Source organism: Coregonus lavaretus (assembly GCF_964263955.1).
Source record: "Coregonus lavaretus genome assembly, chromosome: 22".
NCBI classification, from domain to species: Eukaryota; Metazoa; Chordata; class Actinopteri; order Salmoniformes; family Salmonidae; genus Coregonus; species Coregonus lavaretus.
Genome location: NC_140009.1, coordinates 19,842,374 through 19,865,276, shown reverse-complemented (window position 1 = coordinate 19,865,276; position 22,903 = coordinate 19,842,374). Strand labels below are relative to the sequence as shown.

Genomic DNA, 22,903 nt, shown 5'->3' with positions numbered 1-22,903 from the left:
CTGTTCACTTCATGAAGGAATTTTTGTATTTTGATGCACAATGCAAATGTGACTTTAACTGACACAGAAGCAACAGTAGGGCTACGACAGACAGGAGAAAAGACATGTCCTATTGTGTGCTTGGCCTCAGTGCTATGTTTCCTGTGCCGTTTTCTAACACAATAAGTATTGGAGTGAGAGAGAGACCTATTTTCCAAGACCAGCCAGTCAGTTTGGGACAGACTGGATGCCAGCCAGACAGACACAGGTAATGGGGCCAGTCAGACTAACCCACACACACACACCCTCCAGTGTGGTCTGGCCATGCAGCAGACACACTCATGTTCAGCAGCATGTTGTCTCTCCTTGCATTCCTCTACTGGCCAGTTATCCCTAACCCCTCTATGGAAAACACTAGACCACTAGTTACAGAGTACAGTACTGCATACAAGCCAACTATGTCATGTCCAATGTCCTACCAGTGACATTAACCTCCCATTCCACCCCAACAAAAGACCACACTGAGGAAAAAATAAGCAAAAGATGATGAGGAGGAGGAAGGAGGAAAATTAGGAGTGTCACTAGATGCCACATGGGTAGCTAGTGTCACTCAGTACTCACTACATGGCTAAGCTACACTACTAGACCATGCTATTGTAGAATGGAGTGCAGAGCAGAATAGAAGCTTATCAGGACTGAGGTGGTCTCTCCTATCATAGCTACGCAGATGACACACAATTCATTTTCTCCTTTCCCCCTTCTGATAACCAGGTGGCGAATCGCATCTCTGCATGTCTGGCAGACATATCAGTGTGGGTGTCGGATCACCACCTCAAGCTGAACCTCGGCAAGACGGAGCTGCTCTTCCTCCCGGCGAAGGACTGCCCGCTCCATGATCTCACCATCACGGTTGACAACTCCATTGTGTCCTCCTCCCAGAGTGCAAAGAACCTTGGCGTGACCCTGGACAACACCCTGTCGTTCTCCGCTAACATCAAAGCGGTGAACCAATCCTGCAGGTTCATGCTCTACAACATTCGCAGAGTACGACCCTACCTTACACAGAAAGCGGCACAGGTCCTAATCCAGGCACTTGTCATCTCCCGTCTGGATTACTGCAACTCGCTGTTGGCTGGGCTCCCTGCCTGTGCCATTAAACCCCTACAACTTATCCAGAACGCTGCAGCCCGTCTGGTGTTCGACCTTCCCATGTTCTCTCATGTCACCCCGCTCCTCCGCACACTCCACTGGCTTCCAGTTGAGGCTTGCATCTACTACAAGACCATGGTGCTTGCCTACGGAGCTGTGAGTGGAACGGCACCTCCTTACCTTCAGGCTCTGATCAGACCCTACACCCAAACGAGGGCACTACGTTCATCCACCTCTGGCCTGCTAGCTCCCCTACCTCTACGGAAGCACAGTTCCCGCTCAGCCCAGTCAAAGCTATTTGCTGCTCTGGCACCCCAATGGTGGAACAAGCTCCCCCACGACGCCAGGACAGCGGAGTCACTGACCACCTTCCGGAGACACTTGAAACCCTACCTCTTTAAGGAATACCTGGAATAGTATAAAGTAATCCTTCTACCCCCCCCCCCCCCCCCCCCCCCCATAAAAAACAACAACTATCATAAGTTGAATGCTCCAATTTGTAAGTCGCTCTGGATCAGAGCGTCTGCTAAATGATGTAAATGTAAATGTAATCCAGTTACCATCTTGCACTGTAGCCTCTGCTCCCACTGGCCCCTCTCCTGACTGAAATGCTCTAGGAGCTCCAGCTTCTCGCGGTTCCAGTTCCTCTCGCCCATCTGCAGCTGCTTGGTCAGGTCCATGACGGCGGCGTATGAGTCGGCAAGGAGGTGCTGGTGCTCCTCACGCTCCCTCTTCAGCGCCACCTTCAGCTCGGGAGGTCCTTGGAGGTCCTTCTCCCCCCCGGCTAGGTCAGCCTTGCCCACCTTGCTCTCCAGCTTTTGCGGAGGGTGACAGAGAGAGAGGAGGGGAGGAGAGGTTGGTGAGGCTGGTGATCATGTGACACTATGGGGGATGTAGTGCAGGCCATAACAAGTTCTTGTTCCATGCATGTTTGAGCAGCTAAATTACATTTATATGTGTTGATGTAATACCAAAAGTAATGAATACCCAAATGCTCAACAAACACATCCTACACTGTCTCCCTGATTAACACACCAGATCCATTTATTTCATTTTCCTTTCTTTTTTTCCATCTCTGAGAACACTAAAATGTTTATCTGAAGATCTAAACAGACTTTATTTGCTTTTAAGTATTCCTCCCTCTATAAAACGAGACGTGGAGCGAGGCACTTAATGAGAAAGCCCTATAAATAAAGAACAGCAGCAGATGCTTCTCGTGTGTGTGTGTGTGTGTGTGTGTGTGTGTGTGTGTTACTTTTAAGTAATCCTTCCCTTGTTTTTAAGGTGTAAGAGAAAACCTGTAAACTCCTCTTATCAGTCACATTAAAAGACAACAGCTAAAGACGCCCGCTACATTTCTCCCTCCTATATCCCTCCTCTCTCCGCCTCTCCCTCCTCTCCAATCCCCCCATTAGAATGAATCAAGCAGTGCTTCAAAGCTGAGGCGATTGCTCTTTATTTCTTTTACGAGTCCGTCTCATTTTTTTTTTCTCGTATTACAACTCACAGCTTTCGGGGGAGGGAGCCCCATCAATCGCCATGGTGCCGGAGGATGACTGCAGGTTCCAGCCTTATATGGTGCTAATGGAGGAGTCTGGGTGGCCTATCAGACGAATATCCCTAATGAGTTTTATTGGTGAGGCGTTGCGGGGTGGTGACTTAATGGTTGTCTGGAGGTTTATAGCACAGAGAAAGACATTTGCTCTGAACACTCCCAATTCACCCAAGATTCCCCCCAAAACCACTGAAGACAGACAAGAGTCCCAAATGGCACTATGTTTTAGTGCACTACTTTTGACCAGGGCCCACATGGGTCTCAAAATTCAAAATTAGATAGTGCACTATATAGGGAATAGGGTGCCATTTGTGACGCATCTGTAGGCATTACGCCTTAAGACTGGTTACACAGTGTAACAGCTGCTGGTGCCATGCCACATTGCCAGGATGCCATCCTACTGATATGATTGGCTGAGCAGAGCAGGAAGAGATTGGACCCAGCTGTGCCATCCAGTTCCTTCCTGGGCACCAGCACAGTGGGTTTACACAATACAAGGGCACAGTAACAGCGTAGTTTATAGGGGTGAAGGGGTAAAGGGGGCACAGTAACATTGTGTGTGTGTGTGTGTGAGTGTGTGTGTGTGTGTGTGTGTGTGTGTGTGTGTGTGTGTGTGTGTGTGTGTGTGTGTGTGTGTGTGTGTGTGTGTGTGTGTGTGTGTGTGTGTGTGTGTGTGTGTGTGTGTGTGTGTGTGTGTGTGTGTGTGTGTGTGTGTGTGTGTGTGTGTGTGTGGCTTGCATACTCCGGTGCGTGCATGACTCTCAGGGTGGGGCAGCAGATGATGAATGAGTTTCTTTAAATATACAGAAAAGCAAAATGAATCAAGCTCTGATTATGCCATAAAGGTTAGTCAGTAAATCTGATCTAATACATTGGCGGTCACGAGTCATGACCACAGTCAAATTCCACGTGACCATTTAGTCATGGTAACTAGGCTTTTCCAAGCTCTGATGCTGCTGATGGTGATTATTAGCCTACCAAACTTGCTAACTGCCTGGTACTCAGCACTCTATTGTCTCTCTAATCACTCAATGCAAATATAATCGAATATCTAATCAAACACTTCATGAGAGCCCATGAGCTCATGTTGCGCAACATTTCTATAGGCTATGCAATTGCGTGAGAAAACAGAGTTTTAAAAAGAGGAGGATCCCATCAGCTTTCTATATTATAGGCCTACTATATTTATTTCTCAATTTTCCTAATATTAAGCACATATAAGGCATCCAGGCTCTGTCGTAGCCGGCCGCGACCGGGAGACCCATGGGGCGGCGCACAATTGGCCCAGCGTCGTCCAGGGTAGGGGAGGGAATGGCCAGCAGGGATGTAGCTCAGTTGGTAGAGCATGGCGTTTGCAACGCCAGGGTTGTGGGTTCGATTCCCACGGGGGGCCAGTATGAAAAAATAAAAAATAAAAATAATAATAATATATATATATATGCACTCACTAACTGTAAGTCGCTCTGGATAAGAGCGTCTGCTAAATGACTAAAATGTAAATGTATAAAAAATAAAAATATATAAAAAGCACATTGCTTCTCTTTACAACAGGAGTATAGCCTACCTGGCTGGCATGAAAATGAACCATGGGAAAAGCGTCCTCCTTTCGCTATTTAAGTGCATACATGACGTATTTTTTCCCCATGCCCCTGTTTCAAGACAGGTGCATGATAATGGTCCATTCTAAATCAAAACAAATTTCACACATAGTATTTAATATATGTAAAGACAAGATTAAATCAAGAATAGTCTGATGGGTGACAATTTTAGCCTATGAATTGTGAATGATACATTAATCCGCTTTACAACCGGTGTAGAGCCTAACTGGCATACATAGGTGGCGTGTGAGTTTCAAGTTTGGGGAAGATAATTTTCATCATAAAAATGCACCTTTATAATAAAGGATTACATGCATAATCGCATTTGCGGTCTCTTTTGAGAATGGTGTTTTCCCGCTAATTGATTGCATTTTGGAACATTCACGCTTATAGCCAGCCTAATGCTGTGTGCGCATTGCTGCACTTATAATGGGGCGGCAGGTAGCTTAGTGGTTAAGAGCGTTGTACCAGTAACCGAAAGCCGACTAGGTGAAAAATCTGTCGATGTGCCCTTGAGCAAGGCACTTACCCCTAATTGCTCCTGTAAGTCGCTCTGGATAAGAGCGTCTGCTAAATGACCAATTAATTTTTTTATTTATAATGTAAAGAAATATCCTAATAGTTTATCAACATTTTAAGCTAAATGTTCTGATCTGTTGCATCAGCCTCATTGGCTTTAAACGTTTTTTTTTATACTAGTGGTTGTATTAATTTAGGATCTATCGCATCCCACAACTGTCCCAAACTATGTTTGGAATATTTATTTCTCGCACAGGACAAGTTGACCAATTACGGCCACACAAAGGGGATGCCGCCAGGAAATTCGAGGCATTATCAAGTGCTTGTCAAATTGTGAATGAGAGACTGATGAAGTGTGTGCGGCCTGCAACTTTTTTCAAACCATCATTAGTCGCGTCATGCAGCCTTAGAATGTATTAAAAATCTAAACATATAGCCCAACGTTTGTATCACAACTAAAGTTGCATAAATAACTCTAAATTAAGAATATAGGAGGACCTGTTTCTTTGTTAACTGCTCAACACAGAATGGCCGCATGTGCGCACTCCCTCAAATCATTTGGAGAAAATATTATTTATATTTTATTCAGCTATGTTCAATTGTATTCTTCATACTATAAGATAATATAAAATAATGCCACTGAATTCTAAGCAGATCTTGTCTGCTAGTGTAGCCCACAGCCATATGGCATAGCCAGATCAGGGCCTAACATAAGGACAACTCAGAGTATGCTATTCTGTCCTTCTGAAATAGACTACATTCTTCAAATCATGTTTCTTTAGACCTGTCTAAAATAAATAATGGATTTATTGTGAAGGTGTTGGCTATATTACATGGATTTATTAGACTTCTTAAAATGTAGATGTTCCAAAGGTCTGCATCAGTGGCTTGTAGGCTATGCGTGGAAGCCAGGAGATGCTAAATGTGTTTATGTAGTGGTGTAAAGTACTTAAGTAAAAATACTTTAAAGTACTACATAAGTCGTTTTTGGAGGTATCTGTACTTTTACTTCACTACATTCCTGAATAAAATAATGTACTTTTTACTCCATACATTTTCCCTAAGACCCAAATGTACTCGTTACATTTGGAATACTTAGCAGGTCAGGAAAATGGTCCAATTCACACACTTATCACTAAACACAAATGCTTAGTTTGTAAATGATGTCTGAGTGTTGGAGTGTGCCCCTGGCTACCTGTAAATGATGTCTGAGTGTTGGAGTGTTCCCCTGGCTACCTGTAAATGATGTCTGAGTGTTGGAGTGTGCCCCTGGCTACCTGTAAATGATGTCTGAGTGTTGGAGTGTGCCCCTGGCTATCTGTAAATGATGTCTGAGTGTTGGAGTGTGCCCCTGGCTACCTGTAAATGATGTCTGAGTGTTGGAGTGTGCCCCTGGCTACCTGTAAATGATGTCTGAGTGTTGGAGTGTGCCCCTGGCTACCTGTAAATGATGTCTGAGTGTTGGAGTGTGCCCCTGGCTACCTGTAAATGATGTCTGAGTGTTGGAGTGTGCCCCTGGCTACCTGTAAATGATGTCTGAGTGTTGGAGTGTGCCCCTGGCTACCTGTACATGATGTCTGAGTGTTGGAGTGTGCCCCTGGCTATCTGTAAATGATGTCTGAGTGTTGGAGTGTGCCCCTGGCTACCTGTAAATTATGTCTGAGTGTTGGAGTGTTCCCCTGGCTACCTGTAAATGATGTCTGAGTGTTGGAGTGTGCCCCTGGCTACCTGTAAATGATGTCTGAGTGTTGGAGTGTGCCCCTGGCTATCTGTAAATGATGTCTGAGTGTTGGAGTGTGTCCCTGGCTACCTGTAAATGATGTCTGAGTGTTGGGAGTGTGCCCCTGGCTACCTGTAAATGATGTCTGAGTGTTGGAGTGTGCCCCTGGCTACCTGTAAATGATGTCTGAGTGTTGGAGTGTGCCCCTGGCTACCTGTAAATGATGTCTGAGTGTTGGAGTGTGCCCCTGGCTACCTGTACATGATGTCTGAGTGTTGGAGTGTGCCCCTGGCTATCTGTAAATGATGTCTGAGTGTTGGAGTGTGCCCCTGGCTACCTGTAAATGATGTCTGAGTGTTGGAGTGTGCCCCTGGCTACCTGTAAATGATGTCTGAGTGTTGGAGTGTGCCCCTGGCTACCTGTAAATGATGTCTGAGTGTTGGAGTGTGCCCCTGGCTACCTGTACATGATGTCTGAGTGTTGGAGTGTGCCCCTGGCTATCTGTAAATGATGTCTGAGTGTTGGAGTGTGCCCCTGGCTACCTGTAAATGATGTCTGAGTGTTGGAGTGTGCCCCTGGCTACCTGTAAATGATGTCTGAGTGTTGGAGTGTGCCCCTGGCTATTCGTATATAAAAAAATATATTTTTTATTGTGCCGTCTGGTTTGCTTAATATAAGGAATTTGAAATGATTTATACATTTACTTTTGATACTTAAGTATATTTAAAGCCAAATACTTTTAGACTTTTACTCAAGTAGTATTTTACTGGGTGACTTTCACTTTTACTTCAGTCATTTTCTGTTTAGGTATATTTACTTTTACTCAACTATGACAATTGGGTACTTTTTCCCAAACAGTGTTTATGTTAATTAACGGTCAATTACCGTGAGACTGGCAGTTATTTGCTTGACAATCACCTGCTGACAAAATTTAATGACTGCCACAGCCCTAGCGGTGGCTGTTTTAATTTCCAATTTGGTGTGGAGTCACCTGTCAGACCTTTCAGATGACAAATTATCCCAGACTGGGGGAAAGAGAGTCAACGCTTTGATTATGGCCATGGTTCATACAGGTGACGCCATTTTAAAGTGTTTCAACTGAATTACTACATTGTCATCTGGGTCTTCTGGTGATACACAAACAAAAGACAAATCAGGACTCTAACCCGGGGCAAAATCTAGACTTGAGCCAAGGCTACAGACTGGGCCATGCTCCTACAGTCCATGTAGGGCCTTCTTTCATCAGGATATATACATGAAAAAAAAAGAAGTTAGTTGTGTCCAGTTTAATAAAGGTCTAGAACTATAGCACAAGAAGCCCCTTTTCCTCTCTCCTTAACCCTTATTTTCCCTCCCTCTCTCCCTCTCACCCTGACACACAACACATTACTACTGCCAGGGAGGAGAGAGACAGAAGCCTCTACGGTGGATACAGGAGGAGGAAGGAGGGGGGAGGGATGAACGAAAAAGCCTGGTCCAGCCCACTCCTCCTTGGTTTTAAATTGTGACCCAGTTATGGTGTTGAGTAGCTGTGGTGGCGCCGCCAGGACAGGGATCCCCATGGCACAGTGCTGCTCTCAGGGCAGGCAACCATTTAGCTATGCCCTTACAGACACATGGAGGAGGGACTGCAGAGGGAGGGAACAGTCTGACAGGACCAAGGAAACATGCTTCAAACTCTCTCTGTGTCTACTGTATCTCTCTCTCTCGCCCTCTGTTTATCCCCCCCTCTCTCTCATTATTCCTCTCCATCCCTTCCTCTCTTAATTATTTTTCTCTATTTCACCTTCTCTTTCCCCCCTGGTCTGATAATATATATATATTATCTTGGTGTAATGCAGTGGCCTGTCTCAAAGCCTGTTCATTTAAGTCATTACGGAGGCTGCTGTTATGAAAACGTCTCAGGCTGGCAGTCGTCTTTATATTAAACTCATCTCTCACTGCCAGTTACCCTCTATCTATCTATCTATCTATCTATCTATCTATCTATCTATCTATCTATCTATCTATCTATCTATCTATCTATCTATCTATCACACACACACACACACACACACACACACACACACACACACACACACACACACACACACACACACACACACACACACACACACACACACACACACACACACACACACACACACAAAAACACACACACACACACACACACACACACACACACACACACACACACACACACACACACACACACACACACACACACACACACAAAGTGAACGGAGGTCTGGGGGAAAAGCAGACGGCCAGACTAAACCACAGATAGATTGGCACAAATCCACCACCTCAGGATATCAGCAGTTTCAAGCCATTTGTCAACATGAGTATTGGTGATTAAATGAATACCCAGTGACTGATTCATACTTCTGATCATCTGTAACATAGCTCTCCGCACCTCGACAACCTTTCTCAGTAAAATGTAACAAATGACAGGTCATGTCATCCTTTATGAATGGGTAACGTGATCTTTGTACAGCTTCAGGGGGTGCTCTCCTGCATGCTGAATGAAGACCTTTATTTAAACTAGAAAACCTCACTTAATGGTCATACAATCAATGGCTTTGGCCCAGACATCCAGGTAGCCAAAAGAAGAAACGATTGGGGCCCAGTAGCTATAGCATGTCTGACTGATCAGGCAAGAGTCTACTCTAAAGTATTTACGCTACCTCCAAGTAGGGAAAGATCATAACCCTGGTGGCCAGGGTCCTATTATCAGTCCTCTCTCTCCAGTAGTCTGTGTGATACCTGGGTGGTATAAGGGCTAATGTATTACCCTCTCAGGGATGCTTTATGCTAAGCCTCTTAGATAATGGTCAGGCAGGGACTGTGACTCATGTGAAATTCATTGGTCTGTAAGCTACATAATAGCCTGGCCTCTGAACTAGCCAAATAACACCTGATGGTGGAAGGTTTTTAGCTGGTTTTAGATAAACTATGGGTTTGAAACTATAACTATACGACAGAGGGTTTCTATACCATGTCAGCCATATTGACTGTACCCTTAAGGGTGAAGTCAAATTTCCATTCTAATAATTATATTTCTATGCTAGTTGCTTCCTTCTAGGTGGTGTGGTCTTACCTGGGAGATGAGGCTCTTGAGCTCTGTCCTCTCCACTTCCCAGGAGGCCTTAGCACGGGCAAACTGCTGGGTCAGTTCCTGAGAGCCCTGACGCTCCTCTCGCAGCTCCCCGCTCAGATCCTGGAGCGCTCCCTTCAGGTCTGCCAGAGTGCTGCTCACGCCGCTCGTCTAGGGCACAGACAGGATGGAGAATCAGTGAATGACCTCTCAATGTCATAGAGAGGAACATGACATTTGAGAAGATCTCCATGTCATTCATTTGATCAATAACTGCTGTTTCCTGTGTATTGTTAGGGTTGTTTTCAGTAGACACTAAACAGAAAGAACTGGCTGAAACCCGAGAGGAACTACCTGAACTTGTCCAATAACAAAGGCTTGTTTTCGTTTTCTGTAGCAACATTCTTTTGCAACGGTGTGCACTAATGAATATGACCCAGGTGTGACCTGTTCCTGTACCTGTTTGTAGCTCTTCTCCAGCACACAGAGCTCCTTGGAGATGGTGGGGCAGAGGGGCTGCTCCTCTGCGGCGGTCATCTTGTTGTCTCCCTGGTGAGGGTGTGCGGCCAGACTCTCCTCCTCCAGCAGCAGGTACAGGTCCTTCAGACTGTTCACCTGTAGGGACACACAGCAAATTATTAGTCAGCCAGTCAGTCAGTCAGCCAGTCTGCTTCTTCAACAGCTAAAAATCTAATCAACCAATCAAAGTACCATGCCACAGCTAAGTGGCTGATTCAAAGAGAGAGGGTGGCCAGTCAGTCCTGTACCTCCAAGACATCCTTGGCCTCCGTGTCCAGCTTGCGTCCCAGCCGCCACTGTTTGAGGAAGCAGCGCAGCTTGAGGCTGAGCAGCAGCAGGGTCTGCTTGAGCTGCTGGGACTCCTGCAACATCAGGTTCCTCTCCTGGCTCCAGAACTTCTGCTGTAGCCGTGTCTGCAGACTCAGACTCTGTAGCTGGAAGTCCCTCCGCGTCAGGGCCTTCTGGTGCTCCTCCTGCAACTGGAGATAGAGGGAGAGACACACACACATAGAGAGAGAGAGGGGACAGGCCAGTCAGTGGGCTACAGGGGCTCACAGTGCCAGTGTTGTTATGATAAGGGATTAGGTGCAGCACCGTTTGCTTTAGCTGTTTGCTAAGTGGGTGCATGCATGTATATAATAAACTGTTGTTGTTGTACATATCATAGTAGTGATACCATACTGTTCTCAGGTGCGGTGCATACTCTGTATTAGCATTGACAAGATGTTACAGTAACAACGCTCTGTGTGGTTTAGAAGGGTTTGGCTGTAGTCAGTGTCGTGTACATAGTTATATAACAGTTTTATCTCTATGGTTGTGTACCTGTGTGAATGTCTGTGAGCTGCTGTGGGTGGGGTCTCTGTGAGCCTGTCTCTCTACTGTCAGTTCCTCCTGCATCCCGCGAGCATTCTCCCTCGCCTCCCACAGAAGAGCCTGCAGCTCACTGATCTGCTGAGGGAGGGAGGGAGCAAGTGAGAAGGAGAGAGAGAGAGAGAGAGAGAGAGAGTGGGAGGGAGAGAGAGAGAGAGAGAGAGAAGTACACCATTATAGCTAGAGTACAATACACTCTGCAATGCTACATCACCCTGTAAAGTGTAAAGCACACCACACCACTTCCCACAACTGAAAAATATCCTCCATTGACAATAACTCAACTCCAAACAGAGAACAACAATCCCAACCTTATGTTACACAGTTAAAGACATACAGCACACTCACACACCCACACTGGGCCCCATGGTCCAATAAACACACCATTAGCGCTAACCCACGAACTGCTCATCAAATGGCCTCCGTGTCACGTTCGCTTAAGGAGGAGGACCAATGCGCAGCGTTGAGTGCGTACATATTATTTATTAAACAGATCACCCGATCAAAACAACGAACGAAACGTGAAGTCCTTCGATACACACAAACCAAAAGGAACAAGAAACCACAACACAAAGTGAAAAGACCGATAGTTAAATATGGCTCCCAATCAGAGACAACCAGCTGACACTCGTTGCCTCTGATTGGGAGTCACTCAGGCCAACATAGATATACAAAACATAGACTTACACACCCTGGCTCAACATAACATAGTCCCCAGAGCCAGGGCGTGACAGTACCCCCCCCCAAAGGCGCGGACTCCGGCCGCGCCAAACAACCACAACAGGGGAGGGACCGGGTGGGCACTCCGCCTCGGCGGCGGATCCGGCTCCGGACATGACCCAGGCACGGGTTGTGCTGGACTGACGACACACACCCCTGGCTTGATGCGTGGAGGAGGAACGGGCCGGACCGGGCTGACGAAGCGCACCCCTGACTTGGTGCGGGGAGCAGGAATGAGCCGGACCGGGCTGACGACGCGCACCACTGACCTGGTGCGGGGAGCTTGGATGGGCCGGACTGGGCTGGCGACGCGCACCACAGACTTGGTGCGGAGAGCAGGAACGGGCCGGACAGGGCTGACGAAACGCACCATAGACTTGGTGCGGAGAGCAGGCACGGGCCGTGCCGGACTGACGACGCACACCACTGGCTTGGTGCGGGAAGCTTGGATGGGCCGGACTGGGCTGGCGACGTGCACCACAGACTTGGTGCGGAGAGCAGGAATGGGCCGGACCGGGCTGGCGACGCGCACCACCGACTTGGTACGGAGAGCAGGAACGGGCCGGACAGGGCTGACGACGCGCACCACAGGCTCGGTGCGAGAGGCAGGAACAGGCCGAACCGTACTGGGGACACACGCCACTGGCCCTATGCAGGGATCAGGAACGGGCCGGACCGGACTGGTAATACACCCCAGTACCTCTCGCCGTGCCTCCACACTTTCCCTCTCCTCTGTGACCAGTGGCCCCCTTAACCTGGCGGCCTCCTCTTCACACCCGCTGGACCGCTCCATCGCGGCCTCCTGCTGCCCCGTCGTCCACGTCGTGAGCCCCCCCCTAAAAATTTTCTGGGGTTCTCTCCTCCCCGTGGACCAGGCCTCCCTAGCTCTCGCCAGACTCTCGATCCATTGCTTCATAGACCAGCCTCTCTCCTCTTCACTTAGCGTGGCCCAGCCGAAACTCCTACTCCCCTGATCCAAGGTCCATCCACTCTCCTCCTCACGCTGCTTGGTCCTGTCTTGGTGGTTTCTTCTGTCACGTTCGCTTAAGGAGGAGGACCAATGCGCAGCGTTGAGTGCGTACATATTATTTATTAAACAGATCACCCGATCAAAACAACGAACGAAACGTGAAGTCCTTCGATACACACAAACCAAAAGGAACAAGAAACCACAACACAAAGTGAAAAGACCGATAGTTAAATATGGCTCCCAATCAGAGACAACCAGCTGACACTCGTTGCCTCTGATTGGGAGTCACTCAGGCCAACATAGATATACAAAACATAGACTTACACACCCTGGCTCAACATAACATAGTCCCCAGAGCCAGGGCGTGACACTCCGTTCTAACGACAGGCACAAGACCAGCCACTCAAGCTTTTCATTATCACTCAGCGCCCAACATTTGTATTTTCTCGCCAATTAGACCAAGTGTGTAGAATTTGATAAGGTGGGACATTGGGGGTGTTCTGTGGAAGACTGAAATACCCAGAGGGGCATTAATTACTCTGAAGGTTTGAAAATGAACATGATTCCATTCTCCAATGTCCACTGTGTCATAATGTTCCATGCATATCTGTGTTTAAATGGCGCTTTAAGACTACTGGTTGCTGCTGTGTTTCGAGGTACAATGACAACCTTTATGTTTTGTCTCAAGATTCTCTGAGGGCTTTGACAGATACAGTGGGGGAAAAAAGTATTTAGTCAGCCACCAATTGTGCAAGTTCTCCCACTTAAAAAGATGAGAGAGGCCTGTAATTTTCATCATAGGTACACGTCAACTATGACAGACAAATTGAGAAAGAAAAATCCTGAAAATCCTATTGTAGGATTTTTAATGAATTTATTTGTAAATTATGGTGGAAAATAAGTATTTGGTCATCTACAAACAAGCAAGATTTCTGGCTCTCACAGACCTGTAACTTCTTCTTTAAGAGGCTCCTCTGTCCTCCACTCGTTACCTGTATTAATGGCACCTGTTTGAACTTGTTATCAGTATAAAAGACACCTGTCCACAACCTCAAACAGTCACACTCCAAACTCCACTATGGCCAAGACCAAAGAGCTGTCAAAGGACACCAGAAACAAAATTGTAGACCTGCACCAGGCTGAGAAGACTGCATCTGCAATAAGTAAGCAGCTTGGTTTGAAGAAATCAACTGTGGGAGCAATTATTAGGAAATGGAAGACATACAAGACCACTGATAATCTCCCTCGATCTGGGGCTCCACGCAAGATCTCACCCCGTGGGGTCAAAATGATCACAAGAACGGTGAGAAAAAATCCCAGAACCACACGGGGGGACCTAGTGAATGACCTGCAGAGAGCTGGGACCAAAGTAACAAAGCCTACCATCAGTAACACACTACGCCGCCAGGGACTCAAATCCTGCAGTGCAAGACGTGTCCCCCTGCTTAAGCCAGTACATGTCCAGGCCCGTCTGAAGTTTGCTAGAGTGCATTTGGATGATCCAGAAGAGGATTGGGAGAATGTCGTATGGTCAGATGAAACCAAAATATAACTTTTTGGTAAAAACTCAACTCGTCGTGTTTGGAGGACAAAGAATGCTGAGTTGCATCCAAAGAACACCATACCTACTGTGAAGCATGGGGGTGGAAACATCATGCTTTGGGGCTGTTTTTCTGCAAAGGGACCAGGACGACTGATCCGTGTAAAGGAAAGAATGAATGGGGCCATGTATCGTGAGATTTTGAGTGAAAACCTCCTTCCATCAGCAAGGGCATTGAAGATGAAACGTAGCTGGGTCTTTCAGCATGACAATGATCCCAAACACACCGCCCGGGCAATGAAGGAGTGGCTTCGTAAGAAGCATTTCAAGGTCCTGGAGTGGCCTAGCCAGTCTCTAGATCTCAACCCCATAGAAAATCTTTGGAGGGAGTTGAAAGTCCGTGTTGCCCAGCGACAGCCCCAAAACATCACTGCTCTAGAGGAGATCTGCATGGAGGAATGGGCCAAAATACCAGCAACAGTGTGTGAAAACCTTGTGAAGACTTACAGAAAACGTTTGACCTGTGTCATTGCCAACAAAGGGTATATAACAAAGTATTGAGAAACTTTTGTTATTGACCAAACACTTATTTTCCACCATAATTTGCAAATAAATTCATTAAAAATCCTACAATGTGATTTTCTGGATTTTTTTTTCTCATTTTGTCTGTCATAGTTGACGTGTACCTATGATGTAAATTACAGGCCTCTCTCATCTTTTTAAGTGGGAGAACTTGCACAATTGGTGGCTGACTAAATACTTTTTCTCCCCCACTGTAAGTGAAAATACAATGTCATTTATTTTCATGTTAGCTTATTTAGACGTTGCATTGCTGGAATCATTGTTTTTGTTGTTGTACAATTTCACCAACCATTATTCTTTGGGAAAAAAGAAAGTTGCACACTCAATATCTACTCACAATCTACTACAATCTACTTGGTTATCTACTAGGGATAACCAACGTTTTGGCAGTGTGCCCTCTCAATAACTCTACCCTCACTGTGTATTCTGAGAGAGTCCCAGCCAGTGCAAGTCCCAATTGCACTATGACACTGTAGCTCACTATTACTCAGCGAGTCACAAATTGATTTGCAGCAGATTTTTTGTATAATTTACACCGTAGCCCACTTCTGCATTTCTCTCCCTTTCTCCTTCTCCTCAGCAGCCTCTGCAAGTGACTTCTGACACCCTCATTTTCTCACCAAAGGGATCCAAGGAGTAAGAGTGAGGGCAGCTCAATTTCAGCTGCTAAACCTTTCAATTTCCTCCCATTCCAATGCATATTCGCCTCGTAGACCATAACAATTGTATAAAAGGCTTACATTCCCGAGCCAAGCCTTAGACGCAGACTCCATGCACATAAATGGATAACCTGCTGTCAGTTTCCAATGCCCTTCACAGCATTATGTCGGTCTTACTGTCCTGCAGAAGAATATTCTATTTAAGTTGCTTTCTGAGCAGGATATAGTACCCTATTTCTAACATTACAGAGTTACTCTGAAAGGATTGGTTGGTGGTAATGGACACAAGAGGCACCACTCAGTGGGGAGAGACCATGGCCGTATTCATTAGGTACTAAACAGAAGAAAACTGACTAAAACGGGGTGGGACTACCTGCACAACATTTTGAAACTATGTTCCCTAATGAATAGGACACAGAACACAGTCACCCTGATGGACTCCTGGTTCCCACCAACACTCCCACATCCATGTCCATACATCAGCCCTGTCATGCTTCTATCGACCGACCCTGTCTCTACAGACAGACAGAGCACTCAGGCAGTCTGCGTGTGATAACATCGCCTGGAGTGGGGCCAAGGTGTTACTGCCTGCCCTATCCCCTGTCCTTTCCTCCTTCCCTCGCCGGACCCGGTCCTGATCTCCCCTGTCCTGGCAGCCTAATCATTGATCACTGAGAGGGGAGAGGAGCAGGGTGGATGATGATGTGTAGAAGCCAACAGTAGTTTGTGATGCAGTGATTACTGAGGAGAGACACAGGGTGAATTATTAGGCCTACTTATTTCAAACACGTGCCCCGTGGGCCAAAAGTCGCCCACAAGCTGATTTAATGTGGCCCGCTCAATGCTGTCATAGTTAATTGCCTACTATGATTATATAATTATATATTTCAAGAATGTGTTTTAATTCAGGAGATACAGAGAAATCAACTGAGTTATTGAACCTTTAATAACCAGCCTATTGACAGCAACAATGAGGTTCTCTAGTTCTCACATTTAGGAAGTGTGTGTTCAGATGACTAACTGATTATGTGCTACAGTACAGCCCAGAGAGAAACCTTCCCTTTCATGACTCCCACATTATAAAACGAACATTGTATATCCTGTAACAGGAGAGTGGGCTGTGGCGATTGTGTTTCTCTCTGCTCTATTCATCGCTTCTGCAGATGCCCCCTCCCTCACAGTCCAGGTTTCCAAGGAGACCTGCTACGGAAAGGTCAAACGAACACTGAGCAGCAGACACTTCCTCTTCTCACTTCAAGAGCTGATGTCATTGTGTTTACTGCAGCAGCAGTGTGATTCCAGCCTGATTCACCCACTATCTATCACATGAAAGAACGAGGGAAGAGAGCCTAAAGACATGTTTGGGCCATCAAGGAGTGCACAGTGTCTGTGTGTGTTTGTGCATGCATGCGTGTATTTTGACTATTCTATAGCAGTGACCTACCAGGGCTGTTTCCGTCTCCTGTGTTTCCTGGTTCTTGTTGCTGTCAGTGTGGCTGTCACCCTCCTCCTCCTCCTGACCTTTCACCTCGTGCTCTGATTGGTCCCTAAAGTCAGGCTGCTGCATGCATGGGCAAGTTAATGAAAACAAATAAAAAGATAGGAAGAGGAACAGAGGAAAGGGAAGGAAGAGGATGAGGGGAGACATATGGTAGGGATGGAGGGCATCCAAAACAAAACAATACAACCAAAATGGAAGATCCGTAAGACACATTGAAAAAAAAAAATTAACCTCACAGGACAAAGAAAAGTATGTAAAGGAAAAACAGCTTTGTCAGAGTGGCGTAGGACAGAGTGGAGAACAGAACCAAAACAATGATGAGAAGTAGGAGCGACGGCTGGAGGGTTGGGGGAGGAGGGGGGGAGTGAAGGAGAGTAAGAGGAGAGAGTAGGAGAGGGGATTAAAATAATCAAAAGAGTGAGAGAAGAGAGAGGAAAAAGAGGAAAGGGAAACAAGTGCAGAAAGTGGCGGTCATGGTGCCCATGCAGTGAGAGGGGGGAGAAGGAGGGACGTGGTGAGAGAGGGAGGGACGGGGTGAGAGAGGGAGGGACGGGTTGAGAGGGAGTGAGAGAGGGAGGGACGGGGAGAGGGAGGGACGGGGAGAGAGAGGACGGGACGGGGAGAGAGAAGGAGGGACAGGGTGAGAGAGGGAGGGACGGGGTGAGAGAGGGAGGGACGGGGAGAGAGAGTACGGGACGGGGAGAGAGAAGGAGGGACGGGGTGAGAGAGGGAGTGACGGGGTGAGAGAGGGAGGGACGGGGGGAGAGCGGATGGGGTTGGGACTCAGTAGGCCTCTAATGGAGCTTAACTCTAAGCATAGAACCAACTTTACTAGAGTGCATTTACATGGAAATGTGCGAATTGTCTTTTGATGTGTGTAAATAGATTGTGGTTTATGGTTTCTATGATTTCTTTATCATTCTAGTTGTCATGCAGCACAGTGGTGGCTCCATTTGAGCCCTGAGCTCTATGTAGCATCTATAACAGGTTATAAGGCATCAAAGCAGCATGCGTGTCATGTCATGTGTGCCGGCAGCATTCTGTGCCAGGGAGAAACCATAGTGTGAGCTGGGAAGGGGGGGAGTATTAGCCATACCGTGGTTCAAAGAGCAAACGGAACAGAAATAATAGACTTACTACAAAAAAGGAGCATAAAAAAGAAAAGGAAAGAAACATAATCAATAATAAATGAGTGGTGGGAAGAGGAGGAGGGTGTTCATTCTTACCTTCTGCTCTGCAGTGATCTCACCCGCCTGGTCGTCTGGAGGGCAGGGGTGTGAGGCAGAGGGTGCATCCGTCACGGAGTCTCCAGCTTCGGACAGTAGAGGCAGGGGCGATGTCCCCTCCACCTGCTCTCTCCCAGGAGGGGCGCTGCCGAGGCTCTCCACTCGCTTCACGAAGGCCTGGAGCTGGGTGTGCAGCGCTCGCAGCCTGCCCGTCAGAGCCTCCACCAGGGGCAGGTCCTGGAGCTCAGAGGGTTGGGCCTGCTGGCTCTTCTCTGGGACACAGGGCTCTGCAGCCTCCCCGGAGGAGGTGGAGGAGATCTTGCGGTAGAGGGAGGGGCAGTTGGAGTCGGAAGCGGTCAGCAGCTGGATGGCTGTAGAGATGAGGCGGGCCTGGTCCCTCATGGCCAGCAGGGCCTCATGGTCCTTCAGCCCCAGGGGGACGTTACCGTGCAGGTGAAAGGGAACCCCCGTGGACGTCTTCTTCTCCCTCTCCTCCAGGGGCTCGTTCTCCCCTCCGATGGGGCCTTCACGGCGCGCTTGGCTGGGGAGGCACTCGGCCGAGTCCCCTGCCTCAGCGTCGGTCTCCAGGGCTGGCCTAGAAGAGCTGTGGCAGGAGGCCAGGTCGCAGCGCTGCAGGTTGGAAAGCAACACACGGTTCTCGTACTGGAGCTTCTTCACCTTGCCGCTCAGCTCCCCGATCTGGAGCCTGGCGGCCTGCAGCAGCTCCTCCTGGGGTGCCTCGGTGCTGATGAGAGCCCCCCCACCATGACCGTCCTCCAGGAGAGAGATGGATGAGGAGTCGTTCTGGTCTGGGTCCAACGCCAGCGGCAGCTCCGACTTGTAGCGGTTGATCTCGTTCATCAGCAGCTTGTTCTGCTCCTCCATCTCCAGCAGCGAGCGCCGCAGCAGCTCTGCCTCCTCCTCCACAAACTGCAGGTGCCTCTGGATCTCCATCACATTCTCCAGACCTCCTCCTCCAGGGCCTCCCATGCCTCCGACCCCCAGCCCTGGTGGCAGCTCCTGGCCCTTCATGTCGTCCATCTCGGCCCGCAGGCCACGGTTCTCCACCTCCAGTTCCACGATGCGCCGGCTCAGCAGGTTGGCTTCCTCCTCCACCAGCTTCAGGTGAACTCTAACCTCGGCCTCGCGGGTGTGGGGCGAGTCGTTCACCTCCTCCACGGTGAGCGAGGCGTCCACGTCGCCGTAGACCGAGCGGTACTTGGCCAGCTCCTCCCGCATGGCCTCGCTGTCCTTGGCCATCTTGGTCAGCTTCTTGCACATGAGCGCTGACTCCTCCTTGGCAAAATGGAGCTGGCACTTAAGGTCAGAGTTGTCCTCCTGCTGGCCACAGAGAGGCACAGAGACAGGCTGTTAGGAACACTGACAACACACTGACTCACTCACACAAACACACAATGACAATATATCCTCTCACATATCACAGAGAGAGAGACAGAGAGAGAAAGATAGTGAGGCCAAAACGACAAATTAAAAAAAGCTAATTGTGCGGGAGTTTTTTTTCTATTAACATGTTAAAATCTGTCAAATTCTTCATAATAGCTTGAACTCATTCGCCATCCTCATGGTAACCCCATCAAATATTTAGACCAATGCAAAGCTATGGATTTTTTGGGGCAAAGTGGGATAGGTCGATGCAACACTGGGGAGTCATGCATACTACAAGCATAGTCTCCCGAGTGGCACAGTGGTCTAAGGCACTGCATCGCAGTGCAAGCTGTGCCACTAGAGATCCTGGTTCGAATCCAGGCTCTGTCGTAGCCGGCCGCGACCGGGAGACCCATGGGGCGGCGCGCACAATTGGCCCAGCGTCGTCCAGGGTAGGGGAGGGATTTGGCCGGCAGGGGATGTAGCTCAGTTGGTAGAGCATGGCGTTTGCAACGCCAGGGTTGTGGGTTCGATAAAATAATGTATGCACTAACTGTAAGTCGCTCTGGATAAGAGCGTCTGCTAAATGACTAAAATGTAATGTAAATGTACTATATTACCGTGTAATGTGTGCTAGCTGGGGGCATTGAGGTACATTGGTGTATTTATAACAGACAGAAGCCATTTTGAATATTAAACGCACATTTATTTTGCAGAGGGTATTACTCAGATTCCCTCTATTATTTAACCAATTGACTCAAAATGGTCCAGGCCCATGAAATAATGTGTTGTGTACTTTATTGGTGATGGGGCTATTTCCCAGAACATTAAACACCATTTATGGTATGTGGCAGTGGCACTCCAATAATATGATATTAAGCATTAACCTCATCCCCACAGAAACAGAAGAAGAGAGAGCGAGAGCGAGAGCGAGAGATAGATAGAGATAGAGATAGAGATAGAGATAGAGATAGAGATAGATAGAGATAGAGATAGAGATAGAGATAGAGATAGAGAGAGAGAGAGAGAGAGAGAGAGAGAGAGAGAGAGAGAAGAGAGAGAGAGAGAGAGAGAGAGAGAGAGAGTGAGAGAGAGAGAGAGAGAGAGAGAGAGAGAGAGAGAGAGAAAGACAACACTGGACAGTATGGAACACAAATCCTTTACTATCTCATCCTGGAATATAGAAGGTCTGCCTTTGGACTAAAGAGCAGGAACCCAGACTTCACCAAATAAATTGGCATCCTACAAGAAACATGGTATAGAGGAGATGGACCCACTAGTTGCCCTCTAGGTTACAGTGAGCTGTTAGTCCCATACACCAAACTACCAGCTGTGAAACAAGAAAAAAGACTCAGGGGGTATGCTAATTTGGTATAGAGAATACCTAACCCACTCTATTAAATTAATCAAAACAGGAACATTTTAGATTTGGGTAGAAATAAATAAGGAAGTAATCTCAATAGAGAAAAATATCCTCCTGTATTCTACCTACAGTGCCTTCGGAAAGTATTTAGACCCCTTGACTTTTTCCACATTTTGTTAGGTTTGTTAGGCCTTTTTCTAAAATTGATTCAATTGTTTTTTTCCCCTCATCAATCTACACACAATACCCTTTACTCAGTACATTGTTGAAGCACCTTTGACAGCGGTTACAGCCTCAAGTCTTCTTGGGTATGACGTTACAAGCTTGGCACACCTGTATTTGGGGAGTTTCTCCCATTCTTCTCTGCAGATCCTCTCAAGCTCTGTCAGGTTGGATGGGGAGCGTTGCTGCACAGCTATTTTCAGGTCTCTCCAGAGATGTTCGATCGGGTTCAAGTCCGGGCTCTGCTTGGGCTACTCAAGACATTCAGAGACTTGTCTTGGCTGTGTGCTTAGGGTCAATGTCCTGTTGAAAGGTGAACCTTCGTCCCAGTCTGAGGTCCTGAGCGTTCTGGAGCAGGATTTCATCAAGGATTTCTCTGTACTTTGCTCCGTTCATCTTTTTCTCGATCCTGACTAATCTCCCTGCCGCTGAAAAACATCCCCACAGCATGTAGCTGCCACCACCATGCTTCACCGTAGGGATGGTGCCAGGTTTCACCCAGATGCGACGCTTGGTATTGAGGTCATAGAGTTCAATCTTGGTTTCATCAGACCAGAGAATCTTGTTTCTCATGGTCTGAGAGTACTTTAGGTGCCTTTTGGCAAACTCCAAGCAGGCTGTCATGTGCCTTTTACTAAGGAGTGGCTTCCGTCTGGCCACTCTACCATAACGGCCTGATTGGTGGAGTGCTACAGAGATGGTTGTCCTTCTGGAAGGTTCTCCCATCTCCACAGTGGAACTCTGGAGCTCTGTCAGAGTGACCATCGGGTTCTTGGTCACCTCCCTGACCAAGGCCCTTTTCCCCCTATTGCTCAGTTTGGCCGGGCGGCCAGCTCTAGGAAGATTCTTGGTGGTTCCAAACTTCTTCCATTTAAGTGTTCTTGAGGATCTTCAATGCTGCAGAAATGTTTTGGTACCCTTCCCCAGTTTTGTGCCTCGACACAATCCTGTCTCGGAGCTCTACGGACTGTCAACTGTGGGACCTTATATAGACAGGTGTATGCCTTTCTAAATCATGTCCAATCAATTGAATTTACCACAGGTGGACTCCAATCAAGTTGTAGAAACATCTCAAGGATGATCAATGGAAACAGGATGCACCGAGCTCAATTTCGAGTCTCATGGCAAAGGGTCTGAATACTTATGTAAATAAGGTATTTCAGTTTTTTATTTTTTATAATTTTGCAAATATTTATTTAAATACAACTGTTTTCGCTTTGTCATTTTGGGGTATTGTGCGTAGATTGATGAGGATTTTTTTTTATTGAATCCATTTTAGAATAAGGCTGAGGTAAGAATCAGAGGTGAGTGTCTGGAGACAAAATGCTGCAGCTGCAGTTTGTTTCTTTGGTTGATTCGTTTGTAAATCTATATGAGATTTTCCCTTTGGCTGTTCAATGTAGAAAAAATGGAAGGTCTCTGTTGGTCTAAGTTACCTGGACAGACGGCTTCTTCTCTGGCTTGTTGTTTGGCCGAGCGCCTCTCTTCTTCAGAGAGTTCTGGAAATAGAGAGAAACACATAAAATTGACAATAATTAGTATCAATCAATCAATCAATGAAATTAGATTTCCATAGCCCTTTAAATAACATTTGTCACAAAGTGCTTTTACAGTAACCCAACCTAATGTTAGGCCCTAGACCCCCAAAGAGCTAGCAGCAGCACATTGGCCAAGGTGTTATACAACATAATAATAATACCACCATGAGTCTATAACCCTTCTCCCCTT

General features: G+C 47.3%; 1 protein-coding gene across 1 annotated transcript in view; it reads right to left on the bottom strand.

Moving 5' to 3' along the window:
- The window catches only part of LOC311149580 (microtubule cross-linking factor 2-like), a gene marked incomplete at both ends in the record, with an annotated part of 52,273 nt that overhangs the window by 2,237 nt on the left and 27,133 nt on the right, over window positions 1–22,903 (bottom strand). Inside the window, 8 exons of the mRNA XM_084186755.1 lie at window positions 1,689–1,943; window positions 9,621–9,788; window positions 10,077–10,232; window positions 10,385–10,615; window positions 10,959–11,087; window positions 16,922–17,038; window positions 18,205–19,545; window positions 22,612–22,674. Coding sequence (XP_084042881.1) covers window positions 1,689–1,943; window positions 9,621–9,788; window positions 10,077–10,232; window positions 10,385–10,615; window positions 10,959–11,087; window positions 16,922–17,038; window positions 18,205–19,545; window positions 22,612–22,674 — 2,460 coding nt within the window. The remainder of the gene's footprint in view (window positions 1–1,688; window positions 1,944–9,620; window positions 9,789–10,076; window positions 10,233–10,384; window positions 10,616–10,958; window positions 11,088–16,921; window positions 17,039–18,204; window positions 19,546–22,611; window positions 22,675–22,903) is intronic.